Raw genomic sequence first — 18,928 nt, 5'->3', positions numbered from 1 at the left:
GGAGCATCGTGAGGAGATACAGTCCCATGGTAGCCAGTGACCAACGATTGGTTCATACGCCATTTGTTCCTTCAGGATACTGGAGCCCATGTACACCATTGGTTTGGAATCAGGGTTTTCCAACTTCCCTAGGCGGACTTGCCGTGTCCACCAACCCGGTTAAGGCGCCGGACATTCGCTTTTCGTCCTCTCACTTTCGTGAACAACACCCCCACCACGAGAAGGCAGTGAGTAGGACTTCCCTGGCAGAGGCTATATATTCGCGTGGCCAAGTGAGAGCATTTCGAGAGGGAGAGCGGACTCTCCCCGCTCTCGGCCGTACCAGGGCATTTAGTGGGCTGAAATGGTTAAAGTGAACAATAACACATCCACTGAACCCATCCAACATCGAAGTAGCATCCACGAACCTCGCAATCAACGTCGGCCCACCAACAAATGAAGAGACCAGCACGGCCATCAGACAAATGAAGAGCGGCAAAGCAACAGGACCAGACAACATTCCAGCAGAGGCACTGAAAGCAGACCTAGCCGTAACTGCAAAGATACTCCACATTCTCTTCAGTAAGATTTAGGATGAAGAATGAGTACCAAGTGAATGGAAAGAAGGACACCTGATCAAAATACCATATAAAGGCGACTTCAGCAGGTGTGGGAATTACAGAGGCATCACTCTTCTCTCAATACCTGGAAAAGTCTTCAACAGGGTATTGTTAAACAGAATGAGGGACTCCGTAGACGCTCAACTTCGAGGTCAACAGGCTAGATTTCGTAAGGATCGATCGCGTACTGACCGAATCGCAACTCTACAGATTATTGTGGAACAATCAATTGAATGGAATTCATCACTCTACATCAACTTCATTGACTACGAGAAAGCATTTGATAGTGTGGACAGGACAACACTATAGAGGATGCTTCGACACTACGGCGTGCCCGAGAAGATAGTCAATATCATACGGAACTCCTATGATGGATTAAACAGCCAAATCGTCCATGGAGGACAACTCACCGACTCATTCGAGGTAAAGACCGGTGTTAGGCAAGGTTGCTTACCCTCAACCTTTCTCTTTCTCCTGGAGATTGACTGGATCATGAAGACGTCAACACCTGGAGGGAAGCACGGGATACAATCGACAGCTAGGATGCAGCTGGACGATTTAGACTTCGCAGATCATCTGGAACTTCTATCACACACGCAACAACAAATGCAGGAGAAGACGATCAGTGTAGCAGCAGCAGTAGGTCTCAATATAAACAAAGGGAAAAGCAAGGTTCTCCGAATCAAAACATCATGAATCAATCGAATCATACTTGACGGAGAAGCTCTGAAGGATTTAAAAATCTTCACATATCTGTCCAGCATGATTGATGTGAAGATGCGTATCGGCAAAGCAAGAGCAGCATATCTACAATTGAAGAACATCTGGAACTCAAAACAGCTGTCTGTCAACCAACAGAATTTTCAATACAGATGTCAAGACAGTTCTATTGTACGGATGGAAACCTGAAAAAATACAAAAGCCATCATCCAGAAGATACAGGTGTTTATTAACAGTTGTCTACACAAGATACTTCGGATCCGTTGGCCACACACCATGAGCAACATTCTACTGTGGGAGAGAACAAACCAGATTCCAGTGGAGGAAGAAATCAGGAAGAATCACTGGAAGTGGATAGGGCACACATTGAGGAAAGCACCCAACTGCATCACAAGGAAAGCACTCACATGGAATCCTCAAAGCCAAAGGAGGAGAGGAAGACCAAAGGACACATTACACCGAAAAATGGAGACAGACATGGGAAGAATGAACAAAAGTTGGATAGATCTAGAAAAGAGGGCCCAGGACAGAGTGGGTTGGAGAATGCTGGTTGGCGGCCTATGCTCCATTGGGAGTAACAGGAGTAGGTAAGTAAGTAAAATGTGGTTCAATGCTTTGTGTATATAAACCAATGAGTATTTGAGATAGTTGTTGGATTGCTGGGTTATTGCAATATACATATGGTAGGAGCTGGCTGTTGACTCTTCGGACTGAAATAAAGGGACAGAGAAAAGGTTGTGGATAGCAGTCCAATAGGAGCTTAGCATGCGTTGGGTCAATCTTAACTATGCAGGTCAGAACGCATAATTGGTCAAGCCTAGGACGCTAGGCTGCGAACGAAATGGTAGGCGCAGGATCAAAGAGATTCTAATCAAAATTCTAGTTGGTGACCTTGACTCGTCATATTGATTAGCATCTTCAGTCATAACGAGATTATTATCAAAAACAGTAATCTAACTCACTTCCATACCAGCTGTTAAAGTGCGCCCAGTTGCAACTGATGTCCACCAAACAGCACGACTTGATAACATCTCACTAAATAACTTCTTATTCATAGACAGATCATCACAGTTACACGAAGGTTTACGAATAACCAAAACTCCATTTGTTAGAGAAATATGGCAGGATATTATCTGTGGTGGTAGGGAAGATTCACTGGATCGACAGGAGTTGAATGAGTCAGTAATACCGTTAAGTGTATATTCATATTTGTCGGGTGCGGAAGACGGACATTGTAATACTATGCCCCAATCCATAGTAAACCCACCGGACCCACAACTTGAAAAGGTAATCAATAAAAGTAGCTGAGATGAAGATGAATCAGGCATATCAGTATTATCGGATAATTTGAAATGCAGAGGATCAGTCCAATTTATCACAAGCGATTTGGGCAAAATACCACGCACATCCAGTAAAACAGTTAAGGAGAATGGATCTTGTCGAAAACGAACTGGTGCTAAGCGTCTTCAAATGAAATTGGTAGAAAAATAAATCTAGTAAATTACTCAAAAATTACATAATTATCTATGTTTATAAAAGATTTTTAAATAGATAGTTTTGCAAATAAAAATTTGTAAAATTATCTTTAACAGATACAATCCTTTCAGACAGCAAATTCGATGTAAGATCTTTAAACTCAATTAAAAATGATAGTCGTATTCATGTCATCATGAACGGTTTAAAAGCCAGAGTAGCTTATCCCAGAGGATCATTTTTTAAACTGTTCTAGAAACAAAATCTAAACGATGATTGTCACTTCATTAATATCTTGAAAAGGTTGATGCTTGTCCATACCTGGAAGTATGATGATTTCATATGTTTACTAAATATATCTAGTTAACTTAGTTATTTCAAAATAGGTTTTATTCGCTTGAAATTTTCCTGCCAACATAGCTCGTATTAACGGTTTATAAATAGATAGTCTTAATTTCTTTGGTACAACAATAACAAATAAATCTAATAACTTCTAGCTCACATAGTTAGTTTCGGATAAATAGTAAGCTATATACACTAGAAATAGCATGTTGCGTTTATAAAGCAGCTGAGTAGGACTTGAGTAAATTCAATCTAACTAGTTCAGTGACTGTTAGAATGTTATACTAAGGGGAAATGAAGATCTGATCACCAGTTCTACTAACATTTGCAAGTAATTTTTACACTCACTGAGTATAGGATTACTAATTAGACTGTCACCTCCACACAGTTCAGGTAAATCCTTAGATAAGAAAACAGAAGTAATGTAATCTACATCAACGTTAATATGAAGAATAGCTATAAACATCAGATTACGTTGGCTCTAATAAAGATGAATTATCTTTTCACCAACTTGTTCTTCATCTAGCTCGTAGGATAAAAGTAGTTATGTATTACTAACAGTACGTAAGTAAATCTATAGTCAAAGAAGACTAGGTGGGGATAACCAACTTACTAGTTAATACAAAACTACAGAATGTATTCGTAAAATACGAAAACCATACATTAAATACCTCATTTGCTCATCTTTCATCAGTAGTCTCATAAAAACTTCATCATTCCTACATTCCTGTTGTTATTACAATTACAGTTTGTTTACATTTCTATTCTCTTCAATTCGATCTTCTCAAACTTTTGTTGCCAGGCATTTTACGTCTGACTGGTGTTACATACTACTTATGTCTGTCGACACAAGTAGTATACATCACGAAACGAGAGTGAAATACTAATTTTAATAATCCAAAAAGGTTTGTAATCATTAAATACTTAGACCAATCAGATCTGGTAGATACTGGTAGACGTGATTGTTTACTGAAACCTAAGTTTACATAAAGTTTAATGAGATTTGTGGTAGCTTCACAGCTGGTGGAATATATACATAAATTATTGATTTATACAGGTTCAGAAACAACTACATCGATTGTATGTAGGACACATCGGTGATAAAAATGGCAATCATCTTTAACAGTACAAAAAATGAAGAAACTTTCTTCTAGGAAAAATAGTCTTACAAGTTTTACGAACGCGTTAATAACAGCATAAGTTTATTGAGTATACACGAATACAGACTAATTTACTAAAACATTCTCTTCGAAGCTTTACGATATTTCGAGTTATTTGAAATGCTTGAAAAGACCATTAAACTGATTTTGCTATATCTATGCATATGAAAAGTAACTTTATAACACTATAATCTAGATGATAACATATAGAAACTGGTTAAACTGTTCAGGAGATCTGAGTGGTGAAAAAATTGCGCTCAAAAATTGATCCATTGAAGAAAACAAACTACAAGTGAATAGCAAGGATAAAATAGTAATTAAAAGTAGACTGAGCTTATGAGCTAACTTGAAATACGACCTAACAGTCTAAGTCTTATTAGGAAGAGGAAGCAAGAATTTTAAAAAAGGAACAACTCTACTTAATAGTATAATCAAAATAACCACAGCGACAGAGAAGAAAATAATCTCAATTTCAACAACTGGATTTTAACACCGAGTAAAATTATGAGCGTGAGTAAAACTTATTGAGACACCATCTAGGAAATATTGGTCAAAAACGCTTGAAGTTTTAAATACAATTCAAACAAGTAGTCAGTGTCTCTAAACATCATACCAAATTATTTTTTCTCAACCGCTTCTGGCCGGTCTCAATATGTTGTCCCTTGGGTTCTGTGGTGATGCTTTCAAGTGACCAAGACCACTATCGATCCAGTTTCCCTTTGATGTACCTCAAAAAGAAGTATGCTTTTGTAGCGTAAAAACCACCCACAGACCTTTAAAAGCACTCGAGATCATTAAAAGTTATATTTTATGATTAGTGCAGCCTATTAGCAAAGTACATAAGCACGCAGTCGGCTTTGATTTACATTGAATTGTGAGAGAACTAATAATACTTGAATCAACTTTTCAACCCACAGTAAATTAACCTGCTAGTCTAAAACTTAAAAGATGGAGGTCTAGTGCTTTAACTACTCCATCACCTCACGTACACGTGAGTGAAGGTTAGATATATATAGTTTGTCACTACCAAAGTTATATTCACTTAGACAACGAACAAGAATAATTACATCCATGCTAATAGTAATAATCGTAAAAAAATTTTTCTTAATGCTACTCCAGAGATAGGATTAATTACCTATCTTTGGACAAAATCATTTCACAACTTGAAACCTGGTTTACTTTGATTTCAACGCCCGGAGAAGTTGATAAACTGACAGCAGTAGATAATGGTTGAGATGCTGTAATTTTGTTATCGTTTTCTATGTTTTTCTCAACTTCCGACAACTTTTCATCCGTATTTGTCAACTGCTCAGGTTCTTTTTCTGTTTGTGTTACAGATTTATCAACGGCAACAACATCAGATACGGGTAAATCAAAATTAGGACATTTTGAAACTGAAGATCCACCATCAGATGAAGTATCTACTGAGCTTTCTGTAACAATGTTTGATCTAGTTCGTTGTTTCCGACGTTTTCGTCGTGCACGTTTTCGAGTTGCTGCACTTAATGTAACTGATTCATGATCAGAAGTGTTTGTTGTAGAACTGTATTCCACAGACTTTGTTTCGTTCTCTACATCTTTTTCATCACCATTTATAGTACTGTCAGTAGGCTTACAAGTAGTTGATTCCACGTTTTTAACAATCGGTAGTGTAATGCATAGAGTGTGAGTAGATTTATCAAACTTTGCTGTCCCTTCAGCATCATTCACTTTATAGGGTAATTTCAGGTCAAGCAAATATGCAATTGGTTTTCGACTCTGCAAATTTTAAAAAATGAAAAGACTACTTTAAAAAAGTGACATTATCCAGAATATGTAAACCGGAAAATTAATGAATAGTACAAACTAAGTTATGAAAATGGAACGATCAGTTAAATACAAGTTTATATATTGGGCTGCAAATCAAACATTTTTTGTGTATATTCGAGTTAGATTAACTGAGTACTTAGAAGTAGGTACAGTAATAAGATTTGAAAATATAACTTGATCCGAAACAGTCAATACTATGCTTTGGAAATTAACAAGGCATGGGGACGGACTGATGTTATGGACAATATTAGAACATGGAAGTTCCCTAAACAAAGTCTACGAAATAATCCAGAGATAAAAATGAAGTCCCTTTAAACAAACAGACATTGATGAGGATTACTCCATCATCTACAACGTAGGCCGTCAATTGTCATTTATACTATCTTAAAATATGATCAGTCTTTTTTGTCATATGTGCGTATCGACTCGGCATAGTCATCTTATAACAAGGTTTTCAAAATCGATAGATTATGGCTAACAGTGGAACCAAGAAAGTACATTTCATTTAGCTTGGGGACTTGTCATCAGAATTCACCTGTATCCTAGTGTTGGTTTTCACGTTGTGACTCGGATCCAAGACATTCAGATGATGCGTTCCAAATAGGACGAAATATGCAAACTGGATTTCACTATTTGCTACTGTCTATTCAATCTTAATGCTTACAGAGATTCTTTTAATCAGTAGTTTTTTCATAGAGCTACATTGGCTAGTGTATAACAGAAAACCAGGGATTACTGGACATTTGTTCCGTAATATCTTGAGACTGACAACTCCAAACGGGACGGAAAGCAGAACTTTGAACTTTAAAGGGATGTGACAGTTTTGCAATTGAATCAGATATCAACACTACAACTAATGATTCTTGTAACAAAACGACTATTATTATCCATTTTTATCCGTAAGAATCTCCCTCCCCCTCCAAGAATGTGTTGATTTCGTAGGTGACAGATTCTGATTGTCTATGGAAAATTATTTAATCTGAAATTAATTTTCATCATGGACTAATATCGTATGATCAGAAACTAGTAGAATGTTTACAAATTTTAGTGAGAAGCTATAACTTTAGAAATTAGACCAGTTGAGAGAAAGAGAAGTGAAAGGTATCCGGCCACGATAAAATAATATTCACAGCACATTATGAAACATATTGATAATTTATCGATTTATCACTGAGCTTTAATTGTGAACTGAATACGTTTGGATCGATAATTTAAATCAATATTCTTTCTTTTCATTTTTGCATTCTTAAATAACATAAATTTTTAGAATTGATTAAATGTCTCAGTATCATTGAGATTTAATTCCTTTTAGGAATATTTAAAGTAACTTTTATTCAGTGAATAATGATTTATCAATATATACTTAAGCAGAAGATCTATTCATAAGAAATCAGTCAGTCAGTCACAACGTAGAACTTCGTACATACGTACATCAGTTCGAGTTGCCATACCACATTAGCACAGAGATGAAGTTGTCGATTCAAATCCCATAGTGGTAGAAGTAGTAAGAGTATAAGTATTATGTGAAAGATTAGGGTTTGAAGATGTTATTCAAGGAGTATAATACAGTGAAATAAATTAGGAAACAGAAAAAGGATAGGGACATGGGGAATTCAGAAGATTAGAATTTGGTAGAACACAAAAAGTGGATGCACCTTCGCCATTGCAAACGATTTTGAGCCATGTCATTCAAGGTCTCTAACCATCGGTTGCTATCATCTCGCGGATCCCAACCAGGTAGTCTACCCCTACCAACATGGCTCAGTTCAATTGTCAGCGATTTCATGGATTTATGCCACGTTTTGGTCTGGCCGCCCCTAGCTTTTTTCCAGTCTACTCCTATACCATAAAGCATTGCACGTCGGGGAAGTCGGTGTTTGGGCATACGCAATACGTGTCCCAGCCATCTCAACTGATGAAGTTTCACTACTTCATCAATTGATTATTCATAAGAACTACCAAGTTTTAAATAGACTGAATGTATCCTTATATTTTTTTATAAATAGATGCTGGATTACAGCTTGGTAAATAAAACAGTGTTCTAATACCTAGATGAAGTTAGTTCCGCATATACCGGTGATACTTTAATAGGTTGCTTGTGTTTATAAATGATCCTAACAGCTCCACTTTACTCATTCAATGGCAATAACCAAGATATACTTGAAATACTGAATTCGCCCCCCCCAAAAAAAATCAAAAAATCAGACGGTACAGTTTCCAACAACTTGATACGAGTCATAATTAAATTAATGACATAAGAATTATTTATAAAGTAGTCACAACTGGGTTTTAATTAAGTCGAAATGCATTACAATACAACTAGTAATATTAAACATTTCTAAGGATTAAAGAGTTTTTAAAGAGTACCTGGAAATTTGCTGGTTTCCCAGTAAACTATTAGAAATATTTCAACGTTACTTAGTGAACACCTTTTATATAATGATACGAAAGAATATAGAGAGAATACATTGCAAAGTATTCAAGTATAAGTTATTCTGTGAATGTCCTACAAATTTTGCTAGTGCACACAAATTTTCAGTAGTGCAATCGAGTGCCATTTACTTAACAATGGTGTTAATATCTCAAAAAGCTTCGACATAATTCATAAACAAAGAAAGTCAGATTTAGTACGTTTTACTGGAGCAGTTACCGTCAGAAAACTAAAACCAAATATTTGTATCTAAAAAGACTGTTGTTAGTTTTGCTTTGCCATGATGACTTCATTGATAAATGTTTATTAATAGTTGAATTCATGAGCGATACATGCTAGACCGACATTGAAAACCCAGAAGCACTGGGTGGCTATTTCGTCCCAACATGGGATTCTTCAACAGTGCGCATTCACGACCGCCCACACAGGACTCGAACTCGGGATCATTGATTTCGCGCGCGAATGCCTAACCTCAAGATCACTGAGCCGGCATCCAACGGTGTTAATGTCTGACTTTAATCGGTTCATCATCATGCGTAATCCTTCATCCATTGTCTGAGGTAGATATCTGTCTCTACCCAACGCGGATTGAACTTCACTGATCCAGTATAAATCGACTCGTGAATCCAACTATGAAAAATTACTACAATTTCCACAAACTCACATTCTAATGAAGATATTTATTAGGCAACTTTTTCTCTTCATGACGCTAATTGTTAACTCCAACTTATTTGATCGGTGCTCGGTTAGTCAACTTTGTTTTATTTCATGTTTTAAGGATTACATAAATATAACACCAATATTTCATTTGAACGCATAAATATTTATGCAAAGAGGCACAAAAATATATATGCGCCACACACAATTTGTAAGGGCTCGGATACTCTCACGGTGCCCACACTGAACCGAGCGGTTCTTTCAGTGGGCTGATTCCCAAGCCTTTGACGTACATGTCTAATCCCCAAGACATTAGGAGATGCGGCCTCATGGAAGCAAGTGATGATCAGGAATAAGTTTATACGCTGTTTGTTTCCTCAGAATCTTGGGAGCCATGTCCACCATTAATTTGAGACTACGGTTTTCCAGCCCTTCATGCCCGCTAACTCCATCTAAGCACCGCATATTCCGATTCTAAACAACTGTGGTCCATTACTTCCAGTTTTTATTTTAGATATTTATATATTCATAGAGTCCGTCTAACCTATAAATATCCTATCAAAATCATGAACTGATGTAAGACCACCACCGAAAACCTGGAAGCACTGGACATCCATTTTGTTCTGGTACAGGACTCCTCAGCAGTGTGCATTCACGACCCCACGCGTGGAAATCGGATGCAGAACCTTCAGTCTTACGCGCGGACCCGCAACTCCCAGATCACAACAACTTCAATAACCCTATACTTAAAATTACTATGTGCTTACTAGTGAATAGTTTCGAGAGGAAATTACCGAAGCTCCAGTGAGAAGCTGTTATTAATCGAGTTTAACCGTATTGGGTATAAGGTAGTTGTTCATTAAACACCATGGAAGATGGTCGTTTAATGTCGTGGACTGATTAAAGTTAGAGATTAACTCTACTGGATCCCGGCTCAGTGGTCTAGAGGTTAAGCGTTCGTGCGTGACCGTATGTCCACCGTAGTGGACGCGCACCGATGAGGAGTCTGAAATTAAAACGAAACGGCAGTCCTGTGCCTCTAGGTTTTTCGATGGTGGTCTAACTCAAACTGGTTTATGATATTAATGAAATTCAATAATCTCCACAACCCCATACTAACTATAAATATTTGCATTTAAACGTCGCTTATAATTCTTGCGTATTTATTGTTTGTTTTATTAGTCTTCACTGACGAGAAATCCTTCGATATTATGGTATAAATTACATACACTTATGATTAATACCACTATTTTTAAGTTTTGAGTAGCCTATGAGAAACCGAGAGATAAAAATCCGCGTTATCCGCTACGTTCAGAGTTATTGATTTAGTCAGATTCTGTGAATGATCGGTTGGATAAATATAATTGCATCTGTACAGCTTCGGCTAATTATAGGTATAATAAATTTTTAATATAGCATAGCTCAGTAATTCATTGGAAATTTCTGTATTCAACTCTCAGTCACTTTTTTATGTGACGGTTACTGATAATATCCAGTAGCATTAACCGAAGTAGATGAACCCGGTTTTGGATCTGTTACCTGGCGGTTGAAAATCAAATGTTTTGACCAACAAACTAGCCCTCAAGTCATGCAAAAAAGTTATATACATTCAACTTTTTTATTGCGCAACATTTATACAAGATAAGCACTGAAATATTTAAGATAGAAAAATGCGCGTAGAAAAGAGAAGAAAATAGATGTAGTAAAAATTATTTGAAAATAACTAAACTTATAAAACTTACACTCAAATGTATGTGCATTTCTGTCACTTCCAAGTCAACACATGAAGATGAACTTAAACCAGGCAATTTAACATTGATTTTTAAACGATCCGGTGGACATAAAGGATTCATATCACTAGAATATCGACAGTTACTTAGGTCAAAATCTGAACTGTAGGTTATAGAATAATCAGGTTTAGTAGGTGTACTTATTTCATCCAATTTGACAGTCTCTAGAATTAGAACAGAAACAACATAGTAAACATAAACTGCACCACAAAATGTAACTTGTTCACGTTTACAGATAGTTTTTGGCAGTGTTTATGCTTTTTAAATTTTTGAAACTTCAGTGATAATTTCCAGTGTGTATTTAGTAATGATGTAAATATGTTTTTTATCGAAGGGTGACCAAACCAAGATGTGGAATCAGTTGATGAAGTCACTGACTGTTGGTATGAACCATATTGATAAATGAAGACTACATGGTTGGGGTCTATGTGATTATCACGATCAGTGATTTGAAGACTCCGGGTAACATGGCTCAAAATTGTTTGCAGTGTTGCAGACGTATTCACTCTTTATTTTCCTCTCGATCTTGAATTCCAGTGTCTCTTCATACATGCCTTTTCAATCTGTCTTCTCAACACATTCCCAATTTTTAATCTTTTTCCTCATAATCGCTACTAAATTATTTCGGTCTGTTATTTTCATCTCGTCATGCTAATCGGGTATGGCAACCTGGGGAAAAACAGATCTGTGCCAAACTTTATGTTGATAATGTCTATCGGTCTAGTATGAAGAAACCAGCCCTTTCACCTTTAACCCGTGTAGTCGGTTAAAAAAAGTTTCCAGTTACTAAATCTTTGACCTAGTGGGGAGAAACTGTTAATATCAGACGAAAACAGTAAATTACTTTAATCTTAAGTTAGACACTTAAAATGATTAAAACTTAGCGACAGAAAGTAAAAGTTGATCGATATAAGACTATTAGAATTATTATATTTTGAACTGAAAATATTTGAAATATCATATAAGAGATGTTGGTTAGCAAAACTGGTTATGGCAAGATATACCATGAGTTATTTGTTATAAATTTCTTACTTTGGATTATTTTGCTTTGCATCCTCTAAATGCTTTTAATCTAAACTTCACAGTATTTGAAGCGATAAACACTTGTTTATGAATAAAACTAACCTCAGACGGAAATATTTTCGAATTGGAGAGTCATCGTTAACACAATAAACATTCAGGAATTATTTCGTTATTAGCCGCTGTTACGAACAATCAATGAAAGATCACTATTTTTCCCGCAGTACTGTTTTGGACACTAATGACATGTTGATCTAAGCACACGCTCTTGAGCTTACATTTGTGTAACCAGAGATACTTATTGGACTATGGAAGGGATACCCATTTCTATCCAACCCAGAGTTGTCTGCAGTCTGCTTTAGAAACAGTGGTAAAGATAATCAGTGACTCACATCTAAATATCGCTAAAGTTCAGGTAATAAATTTCCCACAGTTGACATCACGAGTCGATTTACGCAAAACCACCGTTGAAAACCTAGAAGCACTTGGCGGCTATTTCGTCCCAACATGGGATTCCTCAACAATGCGTATCCACGATCGCGCACATGGGACTCGAACTCAGGATCTTCGATTTCGAGCGTGAACGCTTAACCTCAAGGTCACTGAGCCGGCATTCAACTGTGTTGATATCTGATTTCAATCGGTCCATCATCATGCGTAACCCTTTATCAATTGTCTGAGATGGATAACTACTACTACTCGATACGGATTCCATCCCGCTGGTCACGGCTTCTCACTAAAGCTGCAGAAGTTACATCTTGAACCTAGTCATTAGTAAGCACATGGTTGTTATCATCCTTGGGGGTTTTAGTGTTTCCACAGTTGAAAGATCATGAATCAATTGGAGTTAGACATGAATACCGTTGAATGCTGGCTCAGTGATCTTGAGGTTAAGCGTTCGCGCTCGAAATCGAAGATCCTGAGTTCGAGTCCCATGTGAGCGATCATCGATGAGCACTGCTGAGAAATCGCATATTGGAACGAGATGGCCGTCCAGTGCTCTCAGGTTTTCAGTGGTGGTGTAGCATAGATCAATAAGTGATTTCAACTTTAAAAATACTACAATCTTCACAAAATACCGATTCCAATTTTAATCGTAAATAATTGACTCATGAGGACTCATGCTGACTGACTCTGGGCACTACAAAATAAAGACGTGAACTCAACCCTAAGGCTGAACAGAACACTTTAGGCAACGATATAACATACTCCTGACTATTCCTTCAAGTAACCCATCATCTAAAATATACTTTGGAAAAACACCTCACAACTTTTAACAAAGTATTGAAGATGAAAATGAAACCTTAAGTGGTATTAAGCAGCAATTCGTGGGAGATTGATTGTAGATGTTTTAAAAATTAACAGAAACTGCGAGTCAGACTTCTATGTAGGCTAGCATGTTGATATTAGAGAGAACCCTATAAAATTTGAGACTGACAGCTATCAAGCGTATGTTCCGAGAGGTAGCTTATTCTTCTCGTTGTTTAAGAACTACTCACATAGGTATATCATTGATTAGTGAAATAAGCACCATAGCTCGTTTCGATGACTAATAAAACGAATTGAAGTCTGAAGACATTTAGTAACGACGTAAGATGATGCTTCATAGCTGATCAGTCTAGGTTGACTAAAGAGAGTAAACTATTTGAGTACGTCGACCACTTTAACTATCCTGAAAGTCAGTCACAACGTAGAAACTAGTACGTATGTATATCGGTCCAATTTGCTATACCCCATTAGCACAGAAAGATGAAATATTCAGGCCAAATCCCAGAATGGTAAAGGTAATACGATTATCAATGGTCATAGGAAAGATTAGGAATCAAAAATACGATTGGAAAAAACATGAACTAGTGAAATAAAAAAAAGTAGAGATGAATTTAGAATTCCAGGGAAGAAAAATAATGGATGCACCTGCGCAATTGCAAACGGTTTAGAGCCATATTTTTCATAGTCTCCAATCATTGGTTTCGATAATCACAAGGACCCTAAAGAGGTAGCCTAAGCCTATTAACATGACTAAATCTAACTGTCAGTGACTTCATGGAATGATCCTATGTTTTTGTTCGGCCACCCATGAGTCCCTACACCAGAAAACATAGCCCTTCGATGTAGGCGGTGGCTGGGTATATGCAGCACGTCCTAACCACCTCAGTTGATGAATATTTACTGCCTCATCAATCGATTTTCAATCATTACCTAATACTCCATTCTTAACCCATGCATTGCTTACTCCGTAGTCCCAAAATACACGAGCAGTGCTTCGTAGACACTTGTGATTAAATACCAGCGACCTACGAATATCCTCTACTACTATTAATGACTGTTTCACATCCGTAAAGTAAAACGGAGCGACCTGCTGCACAGTAGACTCGCCCTTTGGTTAGCAGACGGGTATCTCACTTACACCACTTGACGCAAGTTGGCAAAAACCAATAGAGCCTTCTGAATCCATGCCGAGATTTTTTCAGGCACCAGACCATCAGTACTGATGAGAATCCCAAGTGAAATAGCCGACGTGTCCAACTACTTTATTCTCTATCACTAATTGAGACAATGACCCAAACCAATCCTGAAGTAAGATTTTAAATTTGGGGGGAGACAGCCGCATCCCAAACATGCTTGGATTGTTTCTTAAGGTTGTCAGAAGACCGAATTTTGTAAGCGTATTCACCGAACAGAGCTATATCGTCTGTGTAACCTAAGTCAAGTGAATCACCTGGTAGATCAATTGAAAAGTCAGATGATGAGTGCGATCTCTACAAGTATGTCTATGTCAAAGTTAAGTAAAAATGGGGAAAACCGACAACCCTGACGAACACCACTTGAAGTAACAAATTCAGATGACTGTTCGCCATAAGTTCTGACTCGACCAGTAATGTTCAAGTGGAGAGTCTGTACAAGGTTAATGTACTTTTTGGTACACCTCTCAATGAGACACTATCACAGAACCTCATGATCATCAGTGTTCGACTCCGTTGATTGTGAGAAAGCCTTACTATCATTTTAAAGATTCCAGAACGAGTAAAAGAAAGCCCGCCCGACCTCCTAGGATGGAGTTTGATACAGTTGTAGTCTACGGTTTGAAAACTTCGCTGACGTAGCTATGAATTAGTGATAGTGGTGCAGATGCATTCAATATTTATCTATTTTTAAGTATTGAGATTAGTACTACTCTATACCACTCACCAATAGATAAAATTGCCCAATGTACTACGCTACCTAGCATTTCATAAACCGAAAAGGCCTAGGTCATAAGGTTTACATATTTGTATATATTATATTGTTCTATTAATTCAGGCGTTTGGTTCTTAATCACTGACGTATTCTTCAGTGCATAGTCAAAGAACATTTTACTAAAAAACGAACTACGGATCTGAACAAATAAAAGGTGAACCTTCAACTACAAAACAAGGCTTCTAAAGTTTAAGAACTTACCCTCGTTCTTACGGGTCCCGTTGGATAAACCCTCAGGATTACCACAATTACGAAATGAGGATAACATCTTGATTGCTTGCTTTTGTTCTGCAGAACTACACAACTTTAAGTCTTCAGCTTCCCGCTTTTTTATCTCAGCTTGACGTTGTTCGTAATCTGAACGACGACGCCTGATTACTGTCGGTGTAGACACGCCTTTGTAAGACACACCTTTCAAGAGATGTACAGCCTTGATTAGATAGTCCTCACTAACGGAATCAGTAGAAGGCCCATTTCGAGAATGATTTGACTCCCTATCTTTTCTACAACTGAAAAACTGTTGTGCTTGTGAGAATGTTTTTCCAAAGTACAAATTATACTGCTTCTGCACACCCTCAACTGCTGTTGTATCTAACAATCTTCTAAAAGCAGTGGATGACTTAGCTAGCTCGAATGCTTTTGGATTGAATGCCACATCATAAACCTAGTTATAGTAAACGTAAAAATCACGAAAGTTAAAAATGATATCGAATATTGTTTTTTTTTAAGAAAGCTAAGTACTATATGAACGAACTTACCATTGCATGCTTTTTCGCTTTGTCAATATCTTCACGTGGTGGAGTGAAGCAATGAGGAAGACTCCAATAAACACCATTCTCTCCTTGTCTAGAAGAATCGTTTTTCATTGGTTTCATTTCTGGACATCCCACTTTGTCAGATTTGCAGACATTTATGAAAACCTTCACACTTTCTTGGGTCGACTCATCTTTTGCACTTGAATTGATTCCACTTTCGGGACACTGAGAAACGCCTGGCCAATGACGCGTTTTTAAACAGTGTCCTGGAGTAGGATTGACAAATACTACATCCATCCCTTGCTCTAATTCCATCATCCGTATCTCGTCTTCATATCTAAAAGATTAAAAATGTGGAGAGGATTAGTCGAGTATCGTTAGAACCACATAGTTTTAATTGTCGGTTGCCTTGAGAACCCGTGTTAAATAAATTGATTAGACTACACTACTTGATTCAATTGGGTACTGCGGTCACGCTCCCAGGTCGTTAAGACCAACACTAATCCAATTTCCTTTTCAGGTCCCTCAAGAAATACCCTTCCACGGTGTGGGCAGCCGGGAAGTGATATTAGCCCTCATACGCGTAACTGCACACGAGGCCAAGTTGGTCACATTCAAATCCTTCCTAGAATATCATTACCACTATGTGACAAGAACCATACCACTACTGAGGGTTATACGGTATTCAGAGACAGGAAAAACCAGGAGTTACCTATTTTTTTCCGATTGAAAAGAGGGTCGTTTGTTTAACATCACTTAGAATGCGGTAGAAAACACTTCGACAATAATCACTTACATTTGAGGTGGGGACACCTCCAATATTTAGTAAATCGACGGCATAATTTCATTTCAGAATAACATTGTGACCTACACTTTCTAGGATATGAGATGATGTGTGTGTGTCAAATGAACCCACTGCTGATATGATTTAATCCGACGTGCTGACTAATAAAGTATTTTTCTGAAAATATCTGAGATCGGCGATTGTTCATGTGGTACAACGAAAGTATATATTACGTAAGATTGAAACTGATAAGATAGGACACTGAGCACAGCAAATGAGACTGATCAGCAGAGCTGGACTATTGACTCAGGAAGAGCAATCTTAGAAGGACAATATATGTATTGTTACACCAGCTTTTAGATGTCAGTAAAATATTCCTATGTTTAGACAAAACCAACAAATGGACAAACCATGACTTGCTTGTATCGAATGCTCGTAAGTACGAAATGTTAATAGTGATTAGCAACGACAAAATGAACTATTATTTTTCGCTCCAAAGATGAAAAATGACCTAGAAATCATGTTACTTTTCAGTCGTTATTAGTGTTCTTCATTCCATAAAGATTATCCAGCTGTTTTGTTCCTCCCTAATCTCCTTATTTTGAGATTTTCACCAAAGTCCAGTAATTCTCCCAAAGGTCTTCTGCGGCTTCTCCAAAATTCCACGAAAACGGAAAAAGTTTTACCCAACATTGGAAGACTGGGTCTTGGGAAAATTTAGCAGCTCAACAAATTCATAACAAGTAACCGATCGCACTAGGCACACAAGACTCTACCTGTCACGTTGGTAATTTTGATACCCAATTGAGGCGCGTTAAGAGAGAAGCAATAAATACTTAAAAATAGGCGGTCTTTTGATGACAGTGTCAACCATCAAATAAAGCTCAAAGAAAGCATACTTTTTCTTGTTAGCAGGATCTGATATTTCTTCCGCATATTCTCTGAATAGTTTCTGAAATTCAGGGTCCTTAAATGCTTTTTTCAGCTTAGTAACCTCATCTGGTGTCAGATTTAAATCCCCAGAGTCGCACATCGGCAGCTACCCGCGAATAAAAAAGATGCTACATAGCCTTGACAACAAACTTTACGTTGTAGAATAAAACAATTAATTTTTAAAAACTTTTTAGAAAGAGTACCGCTTCAAAGATGAATAACTTGTCAAAGTAAATAGGCATAAGATTTGGTTGCTGCTTCCGTTAGCTTTGATGAAGTTGTATAGCTGCATTTTTGAACAAGCATCGTTCCCACTTAACTGAGTTGGATGTAAAAATTACTAATTCAGGACTGATTTGCTAATAGTTATTGCCACTACTCAGATTTTTAGAAATTTCATTTAAATTAAGTTATTATTGTTATAGACCATAGAAGTTGTTCATTGGTTTCTGTGTGTTTATTTATACACCACTTTCTACTTAATTACGTACTTACGCCTGGTACTCCTAATGGAGCATAGGTCGCCGACCAGCATTCTCCAAACCTCTGAGCCGATCAATCAATGCATTCTTCACAATCCACATTTTTACCCTGTCACTTATGCGCTTATAAACCTTGGCTGTTTTATGTATGTGTATGTGTATGTATTTCTCATCTTACTCATCACATGTCTGCAACTTATTTTTGTTCGGCTATAAATATCGATTACCGCTTGATGAAATCGGGTTGGCTAACACACCTTCCCCACTGAACGTCGTTTCGCTTCGCTCTCTTCTCTTTGCTTCCTTCACTCCTTCTTTTAGCTCTCATTACCCTAACATAACTACTTTTATCTTCATTATCACTATAGTAACTATAACATCTGTTCTACTGCACGTCAATCTTAATTAGGTATACTCATATACTTTGTATCTTGTTCCTCTCACTATTTTTGTTATTATTGTCATTATGATTTTAAATATGTTCCGAACATTTATTTAAAATTCACACGTGGAAGTTAAAACATTTGTTAATAATTATATTACTTACTTACGCTTGTTACTCCCGACGGAGCATAGGCCGCAAACCAGCATTCTCAAACCCACTCTATCCTGAGCATTCCTTTATAGTTCTATCCAGTTGTTCATTCTTCTCATATCTGTCTCCAATTCTCGACGTACTGTGTTCTTCGGTCTTCCTCTTTTCCTTTGACCTTCAGAATTCCATGTGAGTGCTTGC

At 37.3% G+C, this 18,928-nt stretch overlaps 1 protein-coding gene across 1 annotated transcript in view; it reads right to left on the bottom strand.

Moving 5' to 3' along the window:
• The window catches only part of Smp_077120 (hypothetical protein), a 30,299-nt gene extending 12,715 nt beyond the window's left edge, over window positions 1–17,584 (bottom strand). Inside the window, exons 1-6 of the mRNA XM_018790336.1 lie at window positions 17,554–17,584; window positions 15,997–16,330; window positions 15,440–15,902; window positions 10,934–11,145; window positions 5,430–6,052; window positions 2,282–2,783 (exon numbers count right to left, since the gene is read on the bottom strand). Coding sequence (XP_018655690.1) covers window positions 2,282–2,783; window positions 5,430–6,052; window positions 10,934–11,145; window positions 15,440–15,902; window positions 15,997–16,311 — 2,115 coding nt within the window. The 5' untranslated portion in view covers window positions 16,312–16,330; window positions 17,554–17,584. The remainder of the gene's footprint in view (window positions 1–2,281; window positions 2,784–5,429; window positions 6,053–10,933; window positions 11,146–15,439; window positions 15,903–15,996; window positions 16,331–17,553) is intronic.
• Window positions 17,585–18,928: the final 1,344 nt, after the last annotated feature.

The sequence above is a fragment of the Schistosoma mansoni genome, chromosome W, assembly GCF_000237925.1.
Source record: "Schistosoma mansoni strain Puerto Rico chromosome W, complete genome".
NCBI classification, from domain to species: domain Eukaryota; kingdom Metazoa; phylum Platyhelminthes; class Trematoda; order Strigeidida; family Schistosomatidae; genus Schistosoma; species Schistosoma mansoni.
Note: the sequence above shows the minus strand (reverse complement) of the source record. Positions and strands in the feature narration are given on the sequence as shown.